Below are 24,421 nucleotides of genomic sequence, written 5' to 3'. Positions count from 1 at the left end.
CTCAGATTGTTCTTTGGAAACTCTTTTTAACCACAAATGTGTCATAGTAAGTAGCAATATAACTTCCTTCCATTAGAATTGTTTGGGTATAGTCGATGTTGGAAAGTGCCTGTATAAAAGAGCAGACCTGCGTTTCATGCTATGATTATGCAAAATATTTGGCATGCCCCAATGTGTCTTAGATACATTGGAGATGCTTTGTTTTTAATCAAAGAGAGTCGAGACAATTACAGTGGAGCACGCTGAAGAGGCAGCCAGTGGGCCTATTGTTAGGGAGATTTATCATGTTTATGCTATATCCCCTCTCCTAGTGAGACCCGCAGCATTTTTTGCTGGACTTCTTGACCTTTTTCTTTAAATCCTGAATGAGTGGACCCTTTTCACACTCATTCATTCTTCTAGGCTCTGTCTTTTGGAACTCTATTCTATGTACTCTACATGTACTATGGAGTCTGTCTGCTCAATAGCTCTTAAAGGCATCTGTGTTTTTACTACTGCAGCACACAGATGCGTATGGGCAAATTTACTTTCATTTTACTATATCCTCAAGTAACTACAGTTCTTAAGGATAGAGAGATATTTGGAATCGTTCCCAATGGCTATAGAGATTGGCACACACCACCTTCAGAGGAGTGCCTAGTATCCCCCTTCACTCTACTCTTGTGACTTTTTCGTCAAATGGACAATCTCCTAGTTATGGCTGGTGGCAGTGGGCGTGTTCTACCAACTATTGTGTAGTTTCTATACCGAAGGCTATGCCCATAGCCTGGGTAGTGCACAATAGGGGCACTGAAGTACCAACTGGGTGGCTGCCTTCTTTTTTTGCCATTACTAGCGTGGCTGTTCTTTGTTAGCCCTTCTACCATTCTGGGGGGAGGAGGTCAGTGTGTGTGTTTTGCCTTTGGCGGGAACCCTTGGGTATCCCCGCCTCGGTGCCACAGTGTCTGGGCAGGCAGGCAGTGGGGGGTCTTCCACCCCCACTGTCCTTTGTCTGCCAGAATGCCTGAATAAGACCAGCTACTACAGGGGGTCTTGGCTGTCCTGATTGGGCAGTCAAACGCCCATTTCTGTAAAATGCTGAGAGAGATTCCAGAGGAGTTTGTGCTCGAAATGTATGAAAGGTGAGCCTTCTGGAGTGAAAAGCAAGTCGCCCCTTGGAAGCTGAAGTAACCGAAGAAGACGACCAGAGATGCCTGCTGACCCTTTGCAACACCTTGAAGCGACCACTACAGTCCTGATCCAGTTTTCTAAGTGACAGAGTAGCTCCGAAAAGGACGGCTCCTTCCCTTTGGCTGGTGGTAACAACCAGACCCAAGACGAACTTTGACTTGAGCCATCTCCCGTGCTTCTACGAGTTTCCAGAGCTGTGGAACCCCAATACCAAATCTGCTGCCCATTTCGAGTGCATCGTTGTGGAAAGACAGAATCCGTCCAACTCTTTGCTGAACCCATAAGGACCCTCCAGAGATCTGATCCAACTCGCCCAGACCCCTTCACCAGAGTGCTGGACTGCAGGAAGCGAAGAAGACTGACCGGACGATCCGTGTCTTTTGTTGGTGCTGCAGAAATGGCTTCAAAACTGCAGAGTGAACCAAGAATTTGCTGAAAGTCGTTCCACCGGTCCTCCCTGGAGACTGCTGCTAAGAGCTTCCGTCCATTGTCATGCCTTCAGTCATCAGACCAAGGAATCCGGAGGTCGGGTGCAGAGCTGCAACATTGCAGATCATCCAGCAGAAACATTTAGTTCAAACCTAAGGTACTTTGGGGAAAAAGGTATTGCTTACATGATTTCAAGAAGTCGCTCTAGAGCGGTGTGCCCCCAGAAGTGTCCAGGGTCACCCCTTCTTACCTCCGACGAAAGCCGCTGCTTGTGTCCATTCATCAAGATCTTTTACAGGTCTCCCTTGTTAGTTGTTAACTTGCTGCTTCTATAACGCTAGATACTGGAAGAAATCCTCAGGAATTCTGCTGCTGGTCAAGACTTTGAGCCCTCTCTGAACTGCCTTTAGCTAGGGTTGCGTTTTTGGACAAAAGACTTGCTGTGTGAAGAAACCCTCTCTAGAACCTTGACCCAAGCTAATGTCACACTAAATAACCATTTTCCTCCCTCAAAGTAACTTTACTATATATGTGTTTGCAGAGTAAATGTATAACGGTATAAAATGTTAGAAACTGCAGGTGCGCGTAATAACCGATAATACGATAACATTGTCTTTTCCCTTTGCAACATTGCTACAAATGTAATTGCGAACAAACAGGAAAGTGAAAGTGTCCTTTGAAGTGTATTCTCAAGTATTCTGAAGTGTTCTAGTACTTACCTACAGCTCGCATCTTCCTCTTAAGATACGCCTAACTGCTCTGCCACTCTACCAAGGTCCTGAGTTAGTACAGACTGATGCTAAGAGTTGGAGATCTACAAACCAGTGGGATAGCTTACAAAAGTCTTACTACCAGTAGGACTTAAGGAAAACTCCCTCAACACCCATCATACTCACAAAAGATACATTGGGGCACAACACATCTTGAAAGCCCTGATTAGCACTCTATAGCATGAAACACATTTAATAGGCTGTTTGTGATATGACTTTCCAAAATAATCTTTAGAAAACTATCTATAATTTGAAGCATAATATAAAAAAGAAAATTAAAAAAAAAATGTAAAATCACATTGCAGTAATGGTGCACATTGCTTGATTTTACATTTGGCAGTATTGCTGAGGTATTTCGATGGAGATACCGGCAGAGTCAGTTACTCCTATTGCCACTCAGATGGATTTACCGCAAGATTATGAGTTGCGGAGTTGCAATGTTAATCCACATTTTTGGAGTCCATTGGGGATTAGGTTGATTTGCCATCGGCTGTAATTTTACCTGCAGTAAATCTGCCACTTTTCTGCATTAAAATGGAGAATTTAGTACAAGCACTTTGAGGCAACTCCTACACTGTAAACTCAAACTTGTAAATTGGCAGTACGATAAAACCGTTAATCATTCAGTAAGCATTAAATAAATGGAGCCAACAGAATTTTCTGTTACTTGCACCAACAAGCTTACAATGACCCCCACAGTCTGACCTACACCTCGATCAGTTCTAAATCTCCCATTTCACCAAATGTACGGATCATAATAAATAAAGTGGCAAACATGTACAAGAGAAGTGTGTACATTTTATTTATCAACGAAGAAGTACTCTAAGAAACTTCACTTCATGGATAAACTGTTATTCTAAATGGAGATTGATATAATCTTCAAAGTAAGTTTGGTATCTGAAGGATCCCGCACGCTAATTACACCATGTTCAATGGGGAGAAAAAAAAAGAATAAAATTCATATCTTAATGCACGGCACAAATACAAATACTGTACTTACTAACCAGTTTTTCCCTGTTCCTTATTCAGAATCTTTTCAGCTCTCCTATCTAGGTAACCAAGAATCAGAGCACACGATAGAGAAAAGAGACATGTTACGGCACCTGCAAAATGAGTAAACATAACAAATGTGCCATTTAAAGAAACGTTTACAGGACTAAATGGTATGCATAGCATGCAACATCTTCATTTCAAAGAATAGCTAAACGAAAAACACTAATAAAGGAGGGGACTAACAACCATTGGCATTAGATAAATTGAAGAAAGAAATGTGTCAGAAAAGGCAGTCGATATTTACTAACCTATTATAAGCGTGATCCCAAGCGTGGTATGCCCCGTAGCACCCATCAGTTCCGCTATTCTGTCATACACCAATGCCATTACATTCATGTTCACAGTGCTGCCCTACAAAGACAGTAAATTTAATATGATGGTCATAACCAAGTCGAAAATGTGTCATTTCATTCAATTTCCTCATTTCCCAAGCAGTGAAGTTAACTAACTATATGATGCCACAGAAAATATACAATCCCGCAAAATATAACATTTTTACTGGGTGTATCCTGTCACCAGTGAAACAGAGGATTGTGGATGGATTAGTGTCCCTGGCTTTCAAGAAAATAACAAGAATACAGAGACTGCCCAGAAAAATAATGGTCAGTACCTGCTAGTAGAGAATATAAAATGAGAATGCATGTACAAAAATGGAACACTCAATAACTATTTATACATGACTCAAATTGTTCCCCACCCACTATCTGCTCCTGGCTACAGTAAATAGATATTTGAAGGCTTTTGAAACACTGCTTCTCGTTCCCATGCATGCTTCCAGCCACCCCCCCCACATCCCCATTGCCACCAAAATCTTTCTTTACTAAAAGGATATTGTCTTCTAGCAGCTCGTTTTTTGTAATACCTTGCAGGATCAAACAAAATGAATAGAAGAATTAATATACTGTGTTGCCACAGGGAGTTTGAATAGCTGAATCTCTATACAGGGGGAGATGGGACCTATTTAGCTCCTGCTTGTAGCCTAAAAGTGCCTGCTTAGCTTGACACCAACAGATACCAGGAGCTACGTTTGTCTCCCCAGGCCAATTGATGCCAAACATACCTATGCAACATTGACTGTGAATGTGGGACCATCAATAAACGAGCGTTAGGACACATCTATATGACATTTAAAGCATAAGGGGTCACACAGAATAGAAAAAATATTAAGTATGCAGCTTATTTCAAAGGTACAATTGTGGAACCCTATCCTCGTTCCCCAAGGGTAGCTTCTGCTCACTGGTTAATGCCAGATACCCAGGAACTGCTTTTTGCTCTTGCTTATCCAATCTTAATTTCGATCCCGGGACATAGATTCAATCCAGTACACAGACTGACACACGTTAACTTATGGGTGATGTTCAAATAAGTTTCCTTCAGACCGTGCAGTACCCACCTTAATACATACTTGCTAACATGCCTCGTTCCAGTCGTCCTAATGGGAAATCCAGCACAAGACGCAGGATGCAAAGCTAACACCAGATCTGGACAAGCATGATATGATAGGTTATTTATAACGTGCTTAATACCCAGAGGTTTCTAAGCGCGGACCCGGGGATTGAACTTGTGTTGCTCCGTTTCGTCTTGCTTCCAAGGCAAGCAAGTTGTCCCTCTCAGATTGGGGCAAGTTGACTTGTATGCAAATATTAATACAAACGTATATTTGTATAGAGCATCATGTCCGATTCCTCACAGTTCTATGTACCTCACTGATAGGGGTTATTGTGCAATGTAATGATAGTCGATGGTTCAGCTCAAAGAGATGATTGAGTCAACAGGCTCAGCAGGGATTCCAGCCTGTCCCCTTTCAGGCTGCACACAGCAATCTCAGGTGAGGTCTTAATTCACTGAGCTAACCCACAATAGCGCTACACAATTATGAAAGTTCTACATTGCAAACAAAAATATTTCCATAACTTGATAGGTGCAAAATAGAATTAAACTTACAACTCTCGCCATGCTAAGTTGCAGTCCAAACACAAGATTTAACTCCTTGCCTTTGAACCAACTGACGGCATATGTGTTCTGGGCCACAGCTAAAGACTCTCCACCAATGCTAGGGGGAAGGGGAAAAGAAACATTAGACTTTCCATTTAAAGGGTGACTTTACATAAGCATTAACATGATATAACGCAACGTCTTCATTTCCTCCAACAAAGATCGGATAGGATATTCAGCTCTACATGACCTGCAGGAAGATAATTTATTTTATGTAAAATTACATCTATGACAGAATTTGCCACATGAGTACACAGACATAGCACAAGGGCTATACAAAGGATCAGATTGCCTTCGTTTCTCTCAAATCATGCTCTTTTTCGTCATTGTTAGGAAATATTGGGCCTCTTTACGAGTCCGGCGGTAACCGAGGCGGTAAAACCGCCTGGTTACCGCCGGACTCGTATTACCATCCCGCCTCCGTGATTCCCGGAATTACCGGGGTATTACAACCCCGGTTTCCCAGGAATCACGGAGGTGGAATGGTGTTAATCCCCATTCACATGGAGTCCTATGGGACTCAATGGGAATGGGGATCATGGAAAAACCGGCAGCATCTCGTAATGCTGCCGGTGTTTCCTCGTCCGCCTGCAGGCAGGCGGTGTTAAACCCGCCAGGTCAGACCTGGCGGGAACATCACCTCCCGCCTGCAGGAGTCGGGATCAGGCGGTCCGGAAACAACGGTGGCGGCGGGTTTACCGCCACCGTTATTTCCGGACCGCCTGATTTGTAATGAGGCCCATTGTCTTTTTGCAAGGTTCTCTGCATAGATTTTTATGGGACACTTTTTCTTTTTGCTTGTTTTGAACCCTAGCCTGATTTTTTGGAGAGAAGTAATGTTAAGATGAATTTCTAGAATCTGGCTTGGTGGACTGATTTTGGGTGTACACCATAGTTATGATGAACAGGAAGCTCCGAGAGGTTAGTTGTTTGTGTTCTTTTTTTTTTCTTTTTTTTTTATTTTTATTTTTTACAAAAAAGTCACTGTCTGGGACAGGACTTAGGAAAGCCCACCTAGGATGCATTGGGTTACACCTCTTAGGTCCAGCCTGAATTACCCAAGGGTATGGTCGAGTGGAGAGCAGGTAGGCTTAGTCGAAGGATGGAGGTGGGCTGTAGTAAGGTACAAAGACCTCAGGGCATACTTTGGTTCAAGAAAACACATGCTTAAGAGTTACATAAAATTAGACTTTTCTTATGTACTCTAAGACACACTGTTGCAATACTAAATTCAAGTAAGTACTACAAATCAAACATATATACAGTATCAGACAACTTGAAATACTCTATATGTAGCTTTTAGAGTAACGAATCACATAGTACAACAATCGGAAGCACACATGCAAACTCTTAATAACGGTTAGGCAAGACTGTATGCAGTACCCTTTGGGTGCACTACAACAACCCTGACCTCCTGGCAATAGGAACCCAACCTTTGGTATAAGTCTGTACACAGGGACACAGGTTGGTAGCATGTTGAGCAGTCTGGTTTATCTCAAGAGGGGTCAATGTGAGCTGTAGGGGAGTTACATAGAGATTCACAGTGACAAGTATTCAAATAAACTCTTACACACAAGGTTTCTTGATTAAACAATTATTAATTTATTTAACAGTCAGTTTAAATAAGCCTTCTTCAAAAGGGGCAATATAACAGTAACACACAAATACACTCCGAAATACACACTCCGATTTCCCTAAATCAGTAAACACCCATTTGGGATGGCACACAGACACTTCCTACACCCTCAGTTGACTTCAATAGCTAGAATACTGTGGACATTAATATATCACTGTTGCATTTAGGGCAAAATTTAGGAGTTTGTCAAATGAACAGATTATTAGAATAAAACAAGAGATCGCACAAAAATATTCTGAAGCAAGTAAGACATTTTGGTAACACTCAATGCAAAGGAAGTTAACCCCTTCCTGAATGGAGGGCTAAACACAGAGTCAGAGTGAAGAAGAGTTATTCAAGGAGCCAGGCCAGGCCAAAGTCAATTGGACAAAAGTCAAGATGAGCTGAAACAATTCTTGCAGGTAGGGAAAAATTCTTGCACAATGTTTTAGAAGTCTTTGCAGAAAAGAAGAAATCAAAGTAAAGAAGCTGCTGTCAACTCTACAGAAGCAACCAAGACAAGTCTCCACTGACAACAAGTGAGGTTACACCACAAGAGGCAAGTTCTCTTAGTCTTTACAGTAACTGCAGTTAGAAGAAAAGGGCTTTGGCTGGATTCTGTTCCTGTGCAGCTCTGCAGATCCTGTGTTCCTAGGCCTCAGTCGTGGGGACAAGAGGGAGGACGTCTGGAGGACCCCTGCACTGCAGTGGGACGGTCAGCGACAGAGAAGGACCAACTTCTATTCAGTGGCACTTCGCGGATTCAGCTTCTCACGTCTCAGCAAATAGCAACACTGCAGACTCTTGGCTGTCGATGGGCCTTCCTTGCATCTGGGGTCGAGCATTTTGTTGCGGTGGCTCAGGCTCGATCAGTCCTGCTTCCTGGGAGTCCGGATCTTCCTAGAGCTCTTGGCCAACTTAAAAGCAACGCACACTAACTGGTGTTCCTCTCCCTGGCGCCACGGTTTCCAGCAGCGACTGCAGTGGAAATTCAACCAGCTTCGAGAGGATGTCCAGATGGCTTACTTTTGAGTTGATTGGTCCACCAACTCAAGGGGAGAAGTCGTCCTTACAGGGCTTCTCTAGTCGAGGCGTATTCTGGGCTTCACCAGGCAAACCAACGGTCCGAAAGAGTTGCAGCAGGCCTCTCTTCCAAGTTCTTCAGATTCCTTCGTCCAGTGGTCGACTCTGCCTTCCAAGCCAAAAAGCCTCGTCTTTTATGCAGGTTTCTCCCATTCATTCCAGCCCAGCTGTCAGTCACCCAGCAGGGTGGCTTTCCTTGCCGCAGGCCAATCACCTAAGAGTGCATATCTGTCTCCTAGGAGACAAAGCACAGGGAGTTTCGGGCACCTCCCTCGCAAGACACCCTGGAGCCAGAGGAGGGCTTCACTGATGACTCCTGCCAAAGACAAAACGAACAAAGGGACCAAACCTGGTTTGGCACGCAGAGTAAATCTCAAGAAGGACCTTTCCACAAAGAAATGGCAAAAAAATAAGACTCAGCCATTTTAACAAAAATGGCACCCTTGCGTGCTTTACTGCAGCTGCAAACGCAGCCTGCGGTAAAAGCACACCACTGCCACCAGCCATTCACCGAGGAAAGGGTAACATAAAAATGTTACATGAGAAGCTAGACAAAGGGGATACTAAGTAACCCCTCCAGCACCCTACTGTAAGATAGTGTGCTGGGTCTAGAAAGGTACAAATGTAAGTAAAGTCAATTTCACTTCACTGCTCTTGGAAACAGCATTTTATCCAAGAGAAGGTATTTAAATCTTTGGGAAATCTGAAAGACTTCCCTGTGCCACTAAACTGAAGGTGCTGTGTGACACAATGTAAAAGATGATGCCTATGGAGTTTGTCAGACTCCACAACCAAAAGAAACAGTGTTTAAAATCACATTAAAAATACACGAGAGAGTGGGAAAAAGGAACACTCTCCAGGTTAAAAATTCAAGTTCTCAAAATCCAGCAAAGTTGCTGGGGGTCTCTAAGGTAGAGAGGAATTAGGGAGAATTCTCAGAAATGTGCTAACAATAACGTTTTAGAACTTCAACCCAATCCTGTCTTAATAGTCCAACGCTATCTAGTATGATTCTCTCAAATTTCAAATGAGCCACTGGGCAACCAGTGGCTGGGGGGGTTGCCCAAGAAGAAGCAACGTACAATGTTCAGAGTACTAGGGTCCAGCAGGGATGCCCTAGAGTTGCAGGTAAGTAAATCAGTGGTTACAATTATGTGCAGGGAGGTTAGGATGACCCCCTACCAAACCCCCTCCCCCTCCCCGAGTAGATGGCCCAAGGACCAGTGTCCAAAAAAAGGCGGTTCTACCGGTAAGAGTACAAAGGGTTGCCCGCTCGCCCCAAACCCCCCACTGTTACTCTATGGAGACCTGACGGGTAGCAGGATACAAGCTTTCTGCAGGCCACAGAGTCACAGGCTCACATAAGCAGGCTCCTGGTATGTTCTACCAGGAGTGAACAGTACCTTTGAATGAAGGTGTTACTGCAGGACGGTTCCAGTGGGGAGGCAACAGCAGACCCATTCTCCTGTTTTTTGGCTGTGGTGACACAGAGAAGGTGACTTTAGTGGATCTTGCGACAGCACACATATAGAGGGACGCCCAGCAATGGATCTTCAAGGTGATGGCTTGTTGGTGCCTCCTGCAGGCCCGGCAGGTTGCAGCTCTTCTGGGGATGAAGAAAATTGTAGCTTGTCTCATGACCGATTAGGCCCACCAGTCTTTTGGAGGAAGTCACCTTCTTCAGCTCTTCGCTGTCGATTGGGATGACAAGGTTCAGACAGCAGCTGCAACTCAACAGGCTCTGGCAGTTGTTGGAAGTGCTAGAGACATCCATCGTCTTCGGAATCTTCTTGTTCCAGTAGTCGACTCTTGAGTTTCTGCTCCAGGACATCAGGATTTATCCAGGTGGGAGGCAGGAACCCGAGCAGAGTCCACCAATCATGTTGCATGCACCATTAATACTTGCATGGGACAGTCTGAATTGAGTTCAGCCAGGCTGCAGGGTAAGAGGCAGTGGAGATTTGGGTTGACCTCCCACCACTTTATGTCCTTCCATGCACTCAAGGAACCTTCACAGGCTTTCTATGAGAAGCCTGTTGAAGACAAATAGACCCTCCACTAAGGACAACCCCCATCTTGTTCTGGGTTTAATGCCACAATTTTTATGTATGGGGTGTCTAATGTACCTTTATCGCAAATGCGAACACAGCCTGCGATGGAAGGTACAGAAAACGTTCTGTAAAAAGGTACACTGCCACCAGCCTGAACAAATGGGCTTGTCACAGTAACAAAATCTTAATGGAGAGGTGAGAAAAGGGACACAATTTATCCCCTCAGCACTCCACAAAAGGTGGTGTCAGCTGATCTCATAAAATCAAACAGGTAGATGAAAAGTATCCCCATGCCCGGTTAACTGCAAGAGTTAGTCAGGGAAATACATGAAATAATGAAGGAGAAGCTCTAGTAGGTGCTGCATGTAGAAAAAGTAGATGCCTAAAAATAGGAGGAAAGCATAACTCCAAAAAGAAATCCCCAATGGGGCCAAAAAGGTTCCTTACATCAGTGTAAAAGAAAGGAGGGTGGGGTGGAAAAATGTTCACACTCACCCAGGAGAATTAGTTTTGAAAATCCAGGTGTGCGGCAAAAGGAGCTGGGGGACTTGCAGAGTGGAGATTTTACACAAGAATTGAAATCTACCCTAACAGTAGTCAAAACCCAATGAAGGTATGTGTATGAGCAGTCAAGGCTTAGTGTCAGTAGAGTGCAAGTGGGATAAGGGGCCCTTAGTTAGTCCACACAGTATGGCGCTCAATACTTCAATTTCGCAAATAAATTATAAAAAATAGTTATTCATTTTAGGCCTGCCTGCGCCCCTGCTTCCCGGTTCCATTGTGCTGCTCCCGCCTCCCATCCCTCCCCTCAACAGGAATTGGCCATTTTTGCCTGTAAATTAAGACCAAACAGGGCAGCCCCATGCCCGGCAAAGGGCCCCAAGGCAAAGTGCAGCTCCAGCAATCGACCAGCAGCGACATAGGTGCAGTGGAGACAGGTGGCACAGCAATCACTGCACCCCTCCTCTCTCCTGCCATATCTTCCCCATCACCCATTGCCCTGAAGCCTACATGATGTACCTATCTCCATTTGGCAACTGTTAACCCCCATATATTTCCAATAAGCTGACAACAGTATTGCCTAGACATCTCTCACATCTAGATTAACTGTACCCCAACTGTGCTACCCACTCCACAAGAACTGTGAATATTAGCTTCCATCACATCTAGACAGGATTGTGAATATTAGCATCTGCCGCATTTAGATAGAATTGTGCATATTAGCTTGCATCACATCTTGTTAGGCAGAATTGCATGCAGTACCATCTGGGACCACCAAATACAATTAGGACTACAGGTGTAAGCAAAAACCAACCTTTGGTATAAGTCTGTACTACACAGTTTGTGGTAGCGAGCTGAGCAGCCAGGCTTATCTCAAGAGGGAATGTGAGCAGTAAAAGAGGTTACACGGAGGTCTTACAATCACAGTGGTTCAAGTAGACACTGACACTCAAGGTTTCTTGATAAAACACTTATAAATGTATTACACAAGGAGGCAACTTAATATACACAAACACACTTCAATACAAAACCAATAAGTTACTGAACAAGTTAAGCTACCCTGAACTAGGAGCAACATGGTCTTTCAGTTACTTTCAATGGGAGTAAAAGGCACAAAGTAGCAGAATAGATCACAAATACTTTCTTAGGCAGTGCAAATAGTTTTCATTCACTAGAGGACCCGATTCAGTTCAATAGGTCTAGGCCAAAGTCAATGAACCAGTGTCTTGGATAGGAAAGAACAGTACTCGAAGTAAACTCTGACAAAATGGAGTCACTTCAGTTAGAGGAGCTGTAATTCAAGCACACAAGCTGTGTCCCTCTGCCTGGTTAATTCTAACCGGCCTTGGGAATGGTATCCAGGTGGCTTACGAGTTGATTGGTCCCACCAACTCAAAAGAAGTCGTCGTCCTTGAAGGTGTTACGCTCACCTGATGTCCACGGGGGCGTTGATCCGAACCGGCCTGATGTTACTTCTTCCAGTGATACACAGAGCGCCGAGATGACGGAGTGGACCGGGCCACCCAGCTTGGGCTGTGTGGCTCGTATGAATACTCTTCTGTAATACAGAAAGGGGGGAATTAACCACCTGTGAGGTTTAAGCTTAACCCCACCTTCTCCCCATGAATTACTTTGGGACTCCTTTAAATTCTCACCTGATAATCTGGAAAGATGAACTCTCCATCCTGCTTCAAGTGCAGGGGCGAGTAGATGACCAGTTGCCTCACTGGTGTAGGAAGTTGGCGAGTTGCAGACGGTGTTGACTCCGTAGAGGTAATAGTTATAAAGAGTTCAAAACGTCTGGAATTCACTCTGTCCAATTCCCTTAGGTTGCCCTTATGGATCTGGAAAGAGTTCACGTGGCAACCAGAGATGCGCAGGTAAGTGTTTATAAAAGCTGTTTCGGAATAAAGAGGGAAGCTTGCTCTAACCTGTGGTCTTTTCCTTTTCAGGCATCCATTCGAAGGAAGATCCGTGGATTGAAGCGTTTACCGCAACCGGGTAAGTCTGTAGCGGAATGTTTCCCCTTAGGGGCCGGGGTGCGGCGGAGATGCGGCGGAGGTCGCGCCGACCCGAGAATAGGCGAGTATCCCTGGTGATCTCAAGTAAGTCTTAATATTTGCCTTTGTTGTCTTAGATAACTCTCTGTTGCTCACCTTATTGTTTTTATGTCCATAGGTGATGAAGAGCGGCCGCGAACTGAAGAAATGCGCATGATGGAATGCTGAAAATGGCAACAGGCGAGTTCAGCGCGGTGTTGCAGGAGGCGCGGAAAGAGCATCTAATGCATTCTTTCTTCCAGGTCCAAGTCGGGAAGATGCAGGATTCAGGTGAGTATGAATAAAACTCTTGCTCTAACCTTTCTTTCTGCTTTCCTTGCAGGGTTCAGGAGTTCCGGAGTGTAGACGGGCGTGGCTGAAGACTGGAAGCTACTGCAGGCACGGTGAGCGTTACGCTGCTACTGCAGAATAACGCGAAGCACGTGTGGCTGTCCGGGCGTGGCTTGAATAGCTTTGGAAGAAGACCCAGGTAAGTATTCTTCCACTGCCCCACCACCCAGGTAAGAAAATAGTCCCTGCATTAAAATAGTCCCTCCAAGCCTCATTTGGCTTAGGTCTTCATGCAGCATGGTCTGCATCAGGTGAGTAAGCAGCATGGTCTGCTTTAGGTAAGTTATCATTAATGAACCTGGTGCCAAAGGCGCCAGGACTGCAACCAAACAGCCCCTAACTGGGGCTTCTGGGCATGCTCCACATGGCGTGATGCCTGCTTCCGGGGCTGCTGGGCCTGGTCTGGTTTCCCGGGAGCAGGCATCATGACAGAAGGGGCTTCTCTGTTGAGATGAACTTGGCAATTTGGACCTGCAGCAGGGCTTCACCAGGCAAACCAACGGTCCAGGAGTTGCAGCAGCCGTCCTCTTCCAGCTCGTCTTCGGTTCTTTTGTTCTAGTGGCCTACTCTGCTTTCCAGTGCAAGAGAATCGCCTTTTAAACAGTTTTCTCCCTTTCATTCCAGCCTGGCTATCACTCACCCAGCAGGGTGGCTGTCCTTGCCGGATAGTCAGCTAGCCAATCATGCCAGAGTGCATTTGGGTTTCCTAGGAGACTAAGCACAGGGAGCTTTGGGCACCTCCCTCACACTTCCTGCCCACCCGAGAAACTCGGGCGCCAGAGGCAGTCTTCCGTCCTGAAGCCCGCCAAAGGCATAGAAACAAAGGGACCAAACCTGGTTTGGCACGCAGAGACAAACACTAGAAGGACCTTTCCAAAAAGAAATGGCAAAAAAAGAAGACCGGGACCTGTTTAAACAAAGGGGCTAATGCCGCCATCGTGAAAAACATAGCTCCGGCGACCTTTAGCTACAGGTGTTCGTGGTCGGGAAAAATTATGGTAGTTCGTTGTAAAACCACTGCCACCAGCCATTTTGATAGGAAAGGGTAGCATTTGACTGCTACATGAGTTTCTAGACACAGTGGATACTAGTTAATCCCTCCAGCACTCTATAGGAAGATAGTGTGTGCTGGGTCTAGAAATGTAAAAAGACTAGTAAAGTCAATTTAACATTACATTCTCTGGGAAACAGTAGTTTATCACAGAGAAGGTATTTTAAACCTTTGGGAAGTCTAAAAGACATCCATGTGTCACTGCACTGTGTAACGCACATGACAAGATGATGCCTTTGGAGTTATCTAAAACTCCATAACCAAAAATAAAACAGATCACAAAGGTTCAAAGCCCAAAGGTTTAGCAAAAGAGTTGGGGGTCTTCAAGGTAGAGGGAATTAGCACGTTTATGAGAATTCTTCCTAACCCATCTAGACAGAAATTTGGAGTTATTCACGCGCCACATCTAGAAAGAATTTAGACATTAGCAGGCATAACATCTAGCTAATGATGCCACTAACCAACCTACTAAATAATCTCAAACTCTAACCGAACACAACCACACCTCTAAAACACACAAAACCGCACGTACTTCACCGCAACAAAACAAATCACACACAACCTTGCACAACAGAACATGATGGCTATTAACCGAAAAGCACACCTAAGCTCAGCAAACAGTTCTAACCGAACTGAAGCTGCCAACAGAACATAAGCTGCTCTCTTGCACTTTTCCGGCTCTGTCCTACTAACTCACTCCACCCCCTTTCCTTTTCAGATCCGCCAGAGGGCCGGGCCAGGGAACCACCCCAGTGGTGACAGTGCATGGTACAAATGTCCTTTAACATTAACATTTGACGGAAAAAAACACAAATTAACAGAATTATGCATAATAAAGACTACAACAAGATCCCGCTTTACAGTTATAATTATCCCCTATAGTTTGTTACCCTATTGGTCATACATTATCTAAAATACATTTCCCTAAATACGTGACTACTACATCGTCATTGTGATAGGAGTTAAATGACTACCAGGTACATTTTACCATAATCTATTTCTGTAATGAGTAAATACTAGTGACAATCCTGTGATGTGCACTGCTACGTCGGAGCCTGATTAAAGGGTGAAAAGCGAGGTCAACTCTGCTTGGATAAGGAACAAGTTACTTACCTGTAACTATTGTCCTCCAGAATGGGTCTGGCATGAATTCACATGCTCATGAATATTCCCAGTCGTCAGGCTGGGAAACCTCAGTAAAAGAAAAAACTGTTTCACTTTCACTTTCAAACTGTATTTCTCCTCTAAACCAATCACTGTACTCTGAGCCATACTGCCCCCAGCTAATGACTACACCTCTCCCTAAACCCCTCCTCTCGCAGCCATCTTCAGATTTGTTAAGCACGTAAAGTGGCAGTACGACCAAGAAAAGCCGCAGAGGGGTCAGAGGGCGGTTCGCATGTGAATCCATGCCAGGCCCATGCTGGAGAACAATAGTCACAGGTAAGTAACTTGTTTGTTCTCCAGCATGGGGTCTGGCATGGATTCACATGCTCATGAATAAAGAATACATAGCAGTACCAAATTACATAACCACAGGAGGTGGCATGGCTCAACAGGAGCAATCAACTCTTACTTCTGGAACGGACTCACCTCAAGCGAACATAGCACTGCTTGGCCTACCCTAGACTCCTCTCTCAAATCCCTGTCGACGTAGTAGAACCTTGTGAAGGTGTGCGTAGACCTCCACGTAGCAGCCCTGCAGACCTCCAGCAGGGGCATACCAGACAGGAACGCTGTCGTCGCAGTGATTGCTCTGGTGGAATGGGCTCTTGGACAGCCAGACAGCGGTCAGTTGGCCAACTGATGACAACGTGCGATTCAGCCAGAGAGCCACCTGGAGATGGAAACCTTGGACAAGGTCTTCCCATGGTTCACAGTTCCAAAGTTCACAAACAGTTGAGACGTCTTCCGAAAACTCTTTGTGCGTGCCACGTAGCACTTCAGGGCACGAGCAATGTCCAGCGAGTGCAAGACCCTTTCAGCCGGTGACAAAGGTTTCAGAAAAACACAGGCAACACCAAAGGTTTGTTAAGTTGGAATTCCGACAGAACCTTTGGCATGAAGGAGGGGTGCGTCTGCAGTACCACCCTCGATTTGTGGAATGTCAGATATGGCTGTTTGCAGGATAGGGCCTGGATCTCACCCACCCTTCTAGCAGAGGTGATGGCCTCAAGGAAAGCCGTTTTCCACGAGTGGAACTTGAGAGGGGCCTGATGCATAGGCCCGAAGGGTGCTTCCATGAGCCTCGTTAACACCGCGTTGAGATCCCATGCCGGGGCAGGAGCCTTCACCAGTGGGAAAGATCGAAACAGTCCTTTAAGGAACTCCTTGATGAGACAATGGGACCAAACAAAAAGAAGATCTTCCAGGAGAACTGGTGTAGCGGGAGATAGCCGCCAGATGCACCTTGACAGAGGCGTGCGCCAGCCCCGCCTATGCCAAGGACAAAAAGTATGGAAGGATCTGTAGGGCAGTGAGCCTCAGAGGGGTGATCTTTTGCGATGGGCACCACATAGCAAAACACTTCCACTTCTGACCATAGCATTTAAGAGTTGATGACGCTCTAGCCTTGGCAAGCACCTCCCTGCAGTCTGCCGGCAATTCGTATCCTGCAAACTCTAGGGCTGCAGGAACCAAACCCTCAGATTGAGCGATCCTGGGTCATGGTGCAGGATTGCACCTCCTTTCCCTGGTGAGCAGATCCATGACCACTGGCAGTTTGACCGAAGGTGACACGGACAGGGTCCAGATATCAAATCTGCCTCAGCCAGGCCGTGGGCAAAAAGTATAATCCTGCATCAACACGGTTTGAGTTGATTGATGACTCGCAGCAGGAGACGCAACGGGGAAAAGCGTATAGAAACAGGCCTTCCAACGGAAAGGAGAATGCATCCCCCATGCTCCTCGGCTGAGGGACCTGGTGGCGGATTTCTAGCATTTGGAGTTTGCCGCCATCGCCAACAGACCGATCAGGGGCCAGCCCCACTTGGTGAAGATGCAGTCCACATGATCCTGTTGAAGTTCCTACCGATGGTAGGAGCACAACTCCCTGCCGAGGGAGTCTGTGATGGTGTTCTTGATTGCCGCCAGGTGAAAGCGGATGAGGAACATCTCTTGTACCACAAGTTCTGCGCCTCTTTGGAGAGGGCTGGAGATCAGGCGTCCTCCAGCTTCCTGATGTAGAAAATAGTGGTGGTGTTGTCCGTGTAGATCCTCACCACCTTGCCCTTCAGGGACGAAAGGAAAGACTTGCAGGTCCAGAACACTGCCTGCAGCTCCAGGATATTGATGTGGATATCCTTCTCCTCCGGGAGCCTCTGGCGTGCAGACGTCCAGTGTGGGCTCCCCAGCCCTACAGTGAAGCGTCCGTGGTGACCTCCAGGTATGGGTTTTTTTGAAGCACTGTGTCCTGGCCGATGTTGGTGTACGCCCCACCATCTCACCGCCTCACGGAACTCCCAGTCGAGCGGGATCTTGTTCACGAAGCTTCCAGACACTTGTATCCAGTGGGCGTCCAGGAACTCTTGAAGAGGCTGCATCCACAACCTGCATAGCCGTACAAGGTAGATGCACAATGACATGCCGTGCAACGACTTGATGGCCCGCACTGTGGCGGTCTTCAGTGTCAGCAGCCGTCATATCTTCCCCAGCACGACCGCTATCCTCTCCTCCGAGACCGCGTTGAACCTGGCACCTAGGAACAGTGCGTTCTGCGATGGTGTCAAGTAGGACTGGATAATTGACAGAAAACCCCAGATCCGCTAGCAGCCGGACAGCCGTCTCAATGCGTCCGGCGGCTAACTCTCTTGAACTGGCCTGGATGAGCCAGTCGTCGAGGTACGTGTATCCCTCGCAGACAGATGGGCCCTCACCGGTGCCAGGCACTTCGTAAACACCCTGGGAACTGACTTTAGGCCGAAAGGGAGGGCCTTAAACTGGTAGTGCCGTCCCTGCACCACAAAGCATAGAAATTTCCGATGCTTCCTGTGAATGGGGATGCGGAAGTAGGCGTCCTCCAGATCCAGCGACGTCAAGAAATCTCCCTCCTCCAGTTGGCCGAGCACGTGCTGCAACGCGACCATCCTGAATTTTTGGGACTTGAGGTACTTGTTGAGACGCTGCAGGTCCAGAATAGGACTCCAGCCCTTGGTCTTCTTTTTGATTAAGAAGTATCTGGAGTAGACTCCAAAGTCCCAGAGTTGTCTTGGGACTAGCTCTATCGCCCCTTTTTTTTTAGCATGGCCTGTACCTCCTGCAGGAACTGAGGGATGTGCTGCTCCTGCCGGGTCGCTGAGGGATGGGCTGCTCCTGCCGGGTCACTGAGGGATCCGCAGACACTTTTGCTGAACCTCCTGGGTATGTCCATGGGCGAGAGCGTCAAGCACCCAACTGTCGGAGATGTTTACCCACTCGCTGAGGAATCCTGCCAGCCGGCCTCCCATCGCGGTGCATTGGAGGGGGCCCGATGTCCTGGCCAGTTCAGTCCTGCTTCGGCGCCAGCGTTCCACCTTGGGGGCGACGACGGCGCTGACCACCTCCACCGAAAACCTTTGAACAGCTTCTGTAGACCTCCTGGGTCATGGACCGGTAGGGCTGGCGGTACGACGAAGATCCTCCACCAAAACCTTTTGCCGATCTGCCAGATGTTCCTCCAGAGGCACGAAAAGGAAAAGCAGTGCTGTTAGAGAGTACCTAGGGCACGAGCCTTCTCTGTATCCGCCTGGATGGCCTGCAAGGACTCGTCGACGGATTCCCGGCGGTTATCCCCATCAATGAGCATGTCGAGTACCCTCGTCTGGACCTCCTGACGGAAATTGGTGGCCTTCAGCCAGCCACAATGAAGAAGGCAGACCATTCTCCCCCCCCCAATCTGTCAGAAACCTGCGTCAGCGATGTCCAGGGTTACCGTGAAGGCATGGTCCATGTTAGGCAAGATTGTATGCAGTACCCTGTGGGAGACTGCACCAGCCTTGTCCACTTGGCAATAGTTAACCCAACCTTTTGTATAAGCAACTACTACACAGGTTGGTAGGGTGACTGAGCAGCCAGGCGTATCTCAAAAGTAGTCAATGTGAGCTGTAAGGTTGTAACAGACTTTCACAGTGACAAGTATCCAAATATAACTTATATTCCAGGTTTCTTGAATAAACAATTATTTATTTGACAGTCAGTTGAATAAGCCTTCTTTAGAAGGGAGCAAATACGTAACCCTTAAAATATTCTTCAAAAATACACTCAGTTTCAATAAATCAGTAGATACCCATTGGGGATGGCACACAGACACTTCCTACACTCGGAGGTGACTTCAGTAACTAGGACACTGGACATTGATATATCACTGGTACATTTAGAGCAATACTGAGTTTGGTGTTAAAAGGAAAATAGTTAGGGAATAAAACAATGACAATGGTTAATAAATATTCTTAAGCAGGCAAGCACTTTTGAAGCCTCCAATGCAAAGTAAATTAACCCTTTCCCAGCTACACAAGTTATAAAATGTGTGACTTTTGTTGAGGGCTAGTTAAAGCACAAAGTCAGAGGATAGAAGAGTCTTTCAGGCAACCAGGACAGCCAATGTCAATTGAGCAAAGTCTAGGGGAGCTGAAGCATTTCCTGAAGGTAAGTAAAAAGTCTTGCAAAATGTTTTAGAGGTCTTTATAGAAAATAAATCACTGTTGGACCACAAACTGGCAGGATTGTGATGGGCAAAGCTGCAAGCAACTCTGTAAGGGGCAGCCAAAGCAAGTCTCGACAGAGCTAGCAATGCTACACAAGAGGCAAGTACCCCTTAGTTTTACAGAACCATAGGTCTGAAGAAATTGGTTACAGCTGGCTTCTGTTCCTGTTGTAGTCTGCAGATCCGGTTGTTACTGGGCCTCAGTCGTGGTGACAAGAGGGAGGACGTATGGGGACTCTTGCACTACGATTCAAAGGACGGTGGCAGCACTGGGCCAACTTCAGATCAGTGGCTCTTTGCGGTTTCAGCTTCTCGCGAATAGCACCACCGCGGTTCTCAGATACCTTATGGACTTTCCTTGCATCGGGGGTCCAGCACTCTTGAGTTGGCTCAGGCATGGTCAGTCCTGCTTCAGGGAAGTCCACAGGATCTTCCTGGAGTTCGAATCTGACTTAAAAGCGATGCACTCAATCTGGTGTTCCTCTTCCTGGCATTTCGGTTCCTGCAGCAGCAATGGAAGTACAGCCAGCTTCGAGAGGATGTCCAGACGAGTTCACTTTGGGCTGGATTGGTCCCACCAACCTAAGAGGAGAAGTCCTCACAGTGCTCGTTCGGGAGAATTCTCCAGAATGGCTCATTTCCCTTACCTACTCAGCTTTGCTGGATTTCTAGGATTGATTTTTTCACCTGGTAAGAGTGTGAGCCTTTTTTTCCCTCTCTTACATGTGTTTTGCTGTGTGTGTTAAACATTTTCTTGTGTTCATAGACTGTGGAGCCTCACCTGCTCCACAGGCATCATCTTTTTACTGTGTGTTACATAGCACCTTCAGTGCAATGACAGAGGTTGTCTTTTAGACTTCCCCATTCAGAATTCATTTTCTGGGAGTGACTAAAGTTGCCATTGACTTTATTAGTCTCTTTAAATCCACAGACCCAGTACAAACTATCATACATGGAGTACTGGAAAGGGTTAATATGTATCCCTTTTTGTCTGTTTCTCTTGGTGCATTGTTTCGCTCCCTTTTCATTAAGACTTGGCTGGTGGCCGTGGTAACTACCCTATTTTTCCTATCGCGGTCATCTTAAATAACCTTGGTATTGTTTTAGGCTATCTTGGTAGCTTCGAACTTAAATCTGCTGGACCATATTTGTTTGAATTTGGTTCTGGCTGGGTTTATTCGCCATTTCTTTTTTCGTGTTTTTCTCTGCGCGCCAAACCATGTTTGGTTCCTTTGTTCGTTGTCCTTTCGTGGGCTTCTGCACAGAAGCCCTCCTTAGGCGCCTGAAAGTCTGGGTAGGCAGGATGTGAGGGAGGGGTTTTAGGACCCCAGCCATGGGTTCCCTTGGTAACCCAAGTCGCACTCCTGTTTGATTGGCTAGGTGACTGTCCCGCCAGGACAGCCACCCAGCTGTGTGATTGACAGCCAGGCTGTGTGAATGGGGGAAAACTGCATAAAAAGCAGGTCTCTGGGTCTGGAAAGACAGTCGCCACTGGAATGAGAGAACCGAAGGAGCTGACAGAAGAGGACCCCCTACCACGACTGAACCGCCCGGTGAAGTCCTGCTGCAGGTCCGAATCTTCAAACTCCAACAACAGAGAAAGATCCTCCAGGAATCTTCTTCCCCTGAGCTGGTGGGACCAACCAGTTCACCCAAACTGCAAGCCAGGTCTCCCTCCTCTGGTCGAATTTGCTGTACAGAGCTACAGTGAACCGGATTGCCAGGAACGTCGTATCCTGCTTGGGTTTTAAGGAGCGCACCTTTTACTTGTTGCTTTGCTCTGCTGCTGGTTCTTCCCTGGCCAGTGCAGAACCCTCCAGTCTTCCTACTTCGTGTCAGTCCGACAATCGCCTGGAACATCCGCCTCAGCTACAGCTTCTTCTCCATTTAAAGGTACTGGGCAAATCCGGTTGTTCGGTTCGTTCAGCCGCGGCAAAAGGTGTGTGAAACCTTTTGCCAATCCGAGGGCTTGTCCTTCTCGTCTCTTTAGTTTTTTCTACTGACCAACTTTGTTCTGAACTCTTGGCAAAGACTTAACCGCGAACTACCCTGAACTGTGTGATCTTGAGCAAAAGACTTTTGTCCTATTGACTTTGGCCCTCAGCCCTTTTGATTCGATTCCCTCACTGTAGTTCCTTTTTCTAGATTGCCCTGCTTACTTACCTGTTGGTGCTGCTCAATCTTTGTCTAACTTTGTCTTTCCCTCCCTTTTAAATTATTGGAGTGCCATTTTGCTCACACTTCATATTGAGCTTAACTTGTCCAGAATCTATTGGGAGTGGTGTGGTGTAATAAGAGTGTGATTTTTCAACTGCTTTACTTTAGTGAAATGTTTTACAACTGATGTGTAAATAAATGTATATTCTTTTACTCAAACCTTGAGTCAGTGTTTGTTTGAATCATAGTAATTGCTGTCCTTTGTGTAACTATTGATACTGCTCACTTGCTCTTGAGAGAAGTCTGGATGCTCAGCCATCGCTACCACTTTACTGTGTAGTACAAGCTTGTACCAAAGGTAAATGTGTACTGTCACTTGTAGTCTTAATTGTGTGTGGTGTTCCCCAAGGGTACTGCATATAATTCTGCCTAACAGTGCTTCTCTAGTCGAGGTGAATTTGGAGCTTCAGCACAGCAGCAGGGCTTCACCGGGCAAACCAACGGTCCAGGAGTTACAGCAGGCATCTCTACCAAGTTCTTCTTCGTATTCCTTCGTCCAGTGGTCGACTCTGCCTTCCAAGCCAAAAAGCCTCACCTTTAATTCAGGTTTCTCCCATTCATTCGCAGCCTAGCTGTCAATCACACAGCAAGATGGCTGTCCTAAAAGGACAGCCAGCCAGCCAATCACCTTTGGGTGCTTTTCTGCAAATCCCTCGCTTCCTGCCACGTCAGACACGCTGGAGCCAGGGGCAGGCTTCACCAGTGAATCCCGCCAAAGACAAAAACTAAGGGACCAAACCTGGTTTAGTGAGCAGAGTAAATCTCAAGGACCTTTCCAAAAAGAAATGGCAAAAAAGACGACCAGGGCCATTTTGACAAAATGGGCATCCATGGGTACCTTTTACTGCAGCTGCAATTGCAGCCTGCGGTAGAAACACTAAATTCTAGCAAAACGTAAACCACTGCCAGCAACCATTAATTGTAGAAAGGGTAACATCAAAATGTTGCATGAGAAACTAGACAAAGGGTATACCAAGTAACCCCTCCAGCACCCTATTGGAAGTCTGTGTGTGCTGGGTCTAGAAAGTTACAAATGTAAGTAAAGTCAATTTCACTTCACTGCTCTTGGAAACAGTAGTTTAACCAAGAGAAGGTATGCAACCATTTGGGAAATCTAAGACTTCCCTGTGGCACTGCACTGAAGGTGCTGTGTCACAATGTAAAAAGAAGATGCCTACAGAGTTTGTCAGACTTCAAAACCCAAAAAAACACAGTGTTCAAATCAAAGAAAATACAGGAGAGGGTGGGAAAAAGGTCTTGCTCTCTCCAGGATAAAAATTAAAAGTCCTAAAGACCAGCAAAAGAGCTAGGTGTCTCTAAGGTAGAAGGGGATTGGCACATTTCTGAGAATTCTCCCTAACAGTATGGAGCCACTTCCCCTCCTGGAGGAGTGTGATCGCCTCCACCCTGCTTGTCATCAGGCAGGAACTCCAGAATCGGGGCAAGTTTGTACCACAGCTCACGGTCATACCTGGCCAGGATCTCCAGCATGTTGGCCGCTTTGACGGTTGACGCTGCGGTGTAGATGACCCTTCTCCCCGTGGTGTCCAACATCTTCGCCTTGCTGTCTGGAAGGACTGAGGACGATGATGAGGGGTTGGACTATTTCTTCCTCGCAGTCGCTGACACCCTCGAGTCCGGCAACTGTTGCGACCGTAGGCACCTGGGAGCGGACTCCGGCACCCAGTACTTCTACTCTAGCCTATCCCGCTTGGCCGGGGTGGAATTCTTCAACAGGGCCAGACCTACCTTCCACACGTCATCCAGTAGGGGCACTTCCAAGATTGTCTTCCTCTTGGTCTCATGCCTCTGGTAGAGGAAGCCTTCCTTTTTGGTCTCCTCAGGTGACAACTGGAAGAACTCTGTAGCTCTGGCGACCATGGCATGAAACGATCCTACCTCATCCGGTGGGGATGCCCTCGGCTGCGGCGATCCGCCTGCCGTGACAATGTCATCTGTCGTTGCTGTGGCCGTGTTCGTCCCTGTGTCCCTCGAGGGGTGGGGGAGGCGACCTGGCGCAGGTGTGCCGGTTGATGCAGCGGTGTGGGATGGTGCTTCCTCTTTTTCGCAGGAGGCAGATCTAGGGCCGCCGGGGCCTGCGGCATCCTTTTCTGAATTTCAGACACCAACGTGTGTAGGGTCGAAAGGATGTCCAGAGCTAAATCTCTCTGCGGAGTTGGGGCCGCAAGCCTACTAGGCTCTCTTCCTCCACGTCCTTGTGGAGGATTGTGTGTACGGACTTGTTTTCCTCCTCGTCAGAGGTAGAAACCTCCATGGCCTGTGGCTGGCCTGGGACCTTATTCCCCCCCCCCCGACCCCTTTTTTAGCACCTTGAGCGGTACCATGAGAACAGTCACCTTTGTCCAACAGTACATTACCGCTTCAAACCACTTCAATGTGACATCTATTGACAACT

General features: G+C 46.7%; 1 protein-coding gene across 2 annotated transcripts in view; it reads right to left on the bottom strand.

Annotated features, from left to right (window-relative positions):
* Positions 1-24,421, bottom strand: part of MFSD1 (major facilitator superfamily domain containing 1) — a 499,977-nt gene that overhangs the window by 233,404 nt on the left and 242,152 nt on the right. For both annotated transcript variants that reach the window (XM_069618453.1, XM_069618454.1), the window contains exons 6-8: positions 5,367-5,475; positions 3,671-3,773; positions 3,374-3,472 (exon numbers count right to left, since the gene is read on the bottom strand). In XM_069618453.1, the coding sequence (XP_069474554.1) occupies positions 3,374-3,472; positions 3,671-3,773; positions 5,367-5,475 (311 nt within the window). The remainder of the gene's footprint in view (positions 1-3,373; positions 3,473-3,670; positions 3,774-5,366; positions 5,476-24,421) is intronic.

This window comes from Ambystoma mexicanum, chromosome 10 (genome assembly GCF_040938575.1).
Source record: "Ambystoma mexicanum isolate Mex_15411 chromosome 10, UKY_AmexF1_1, whole genome shotgun sequence".
Taxonomy (NCBI): Eukaryota; Metazoa; Chordata; class Amphibia; order Caudata; family Ambystomatidae; genus Ambystoma; species Ambystoma mexicanum.
This window is presented reverse-complemented; position numbering and strand designations above follow the sequence as displayed.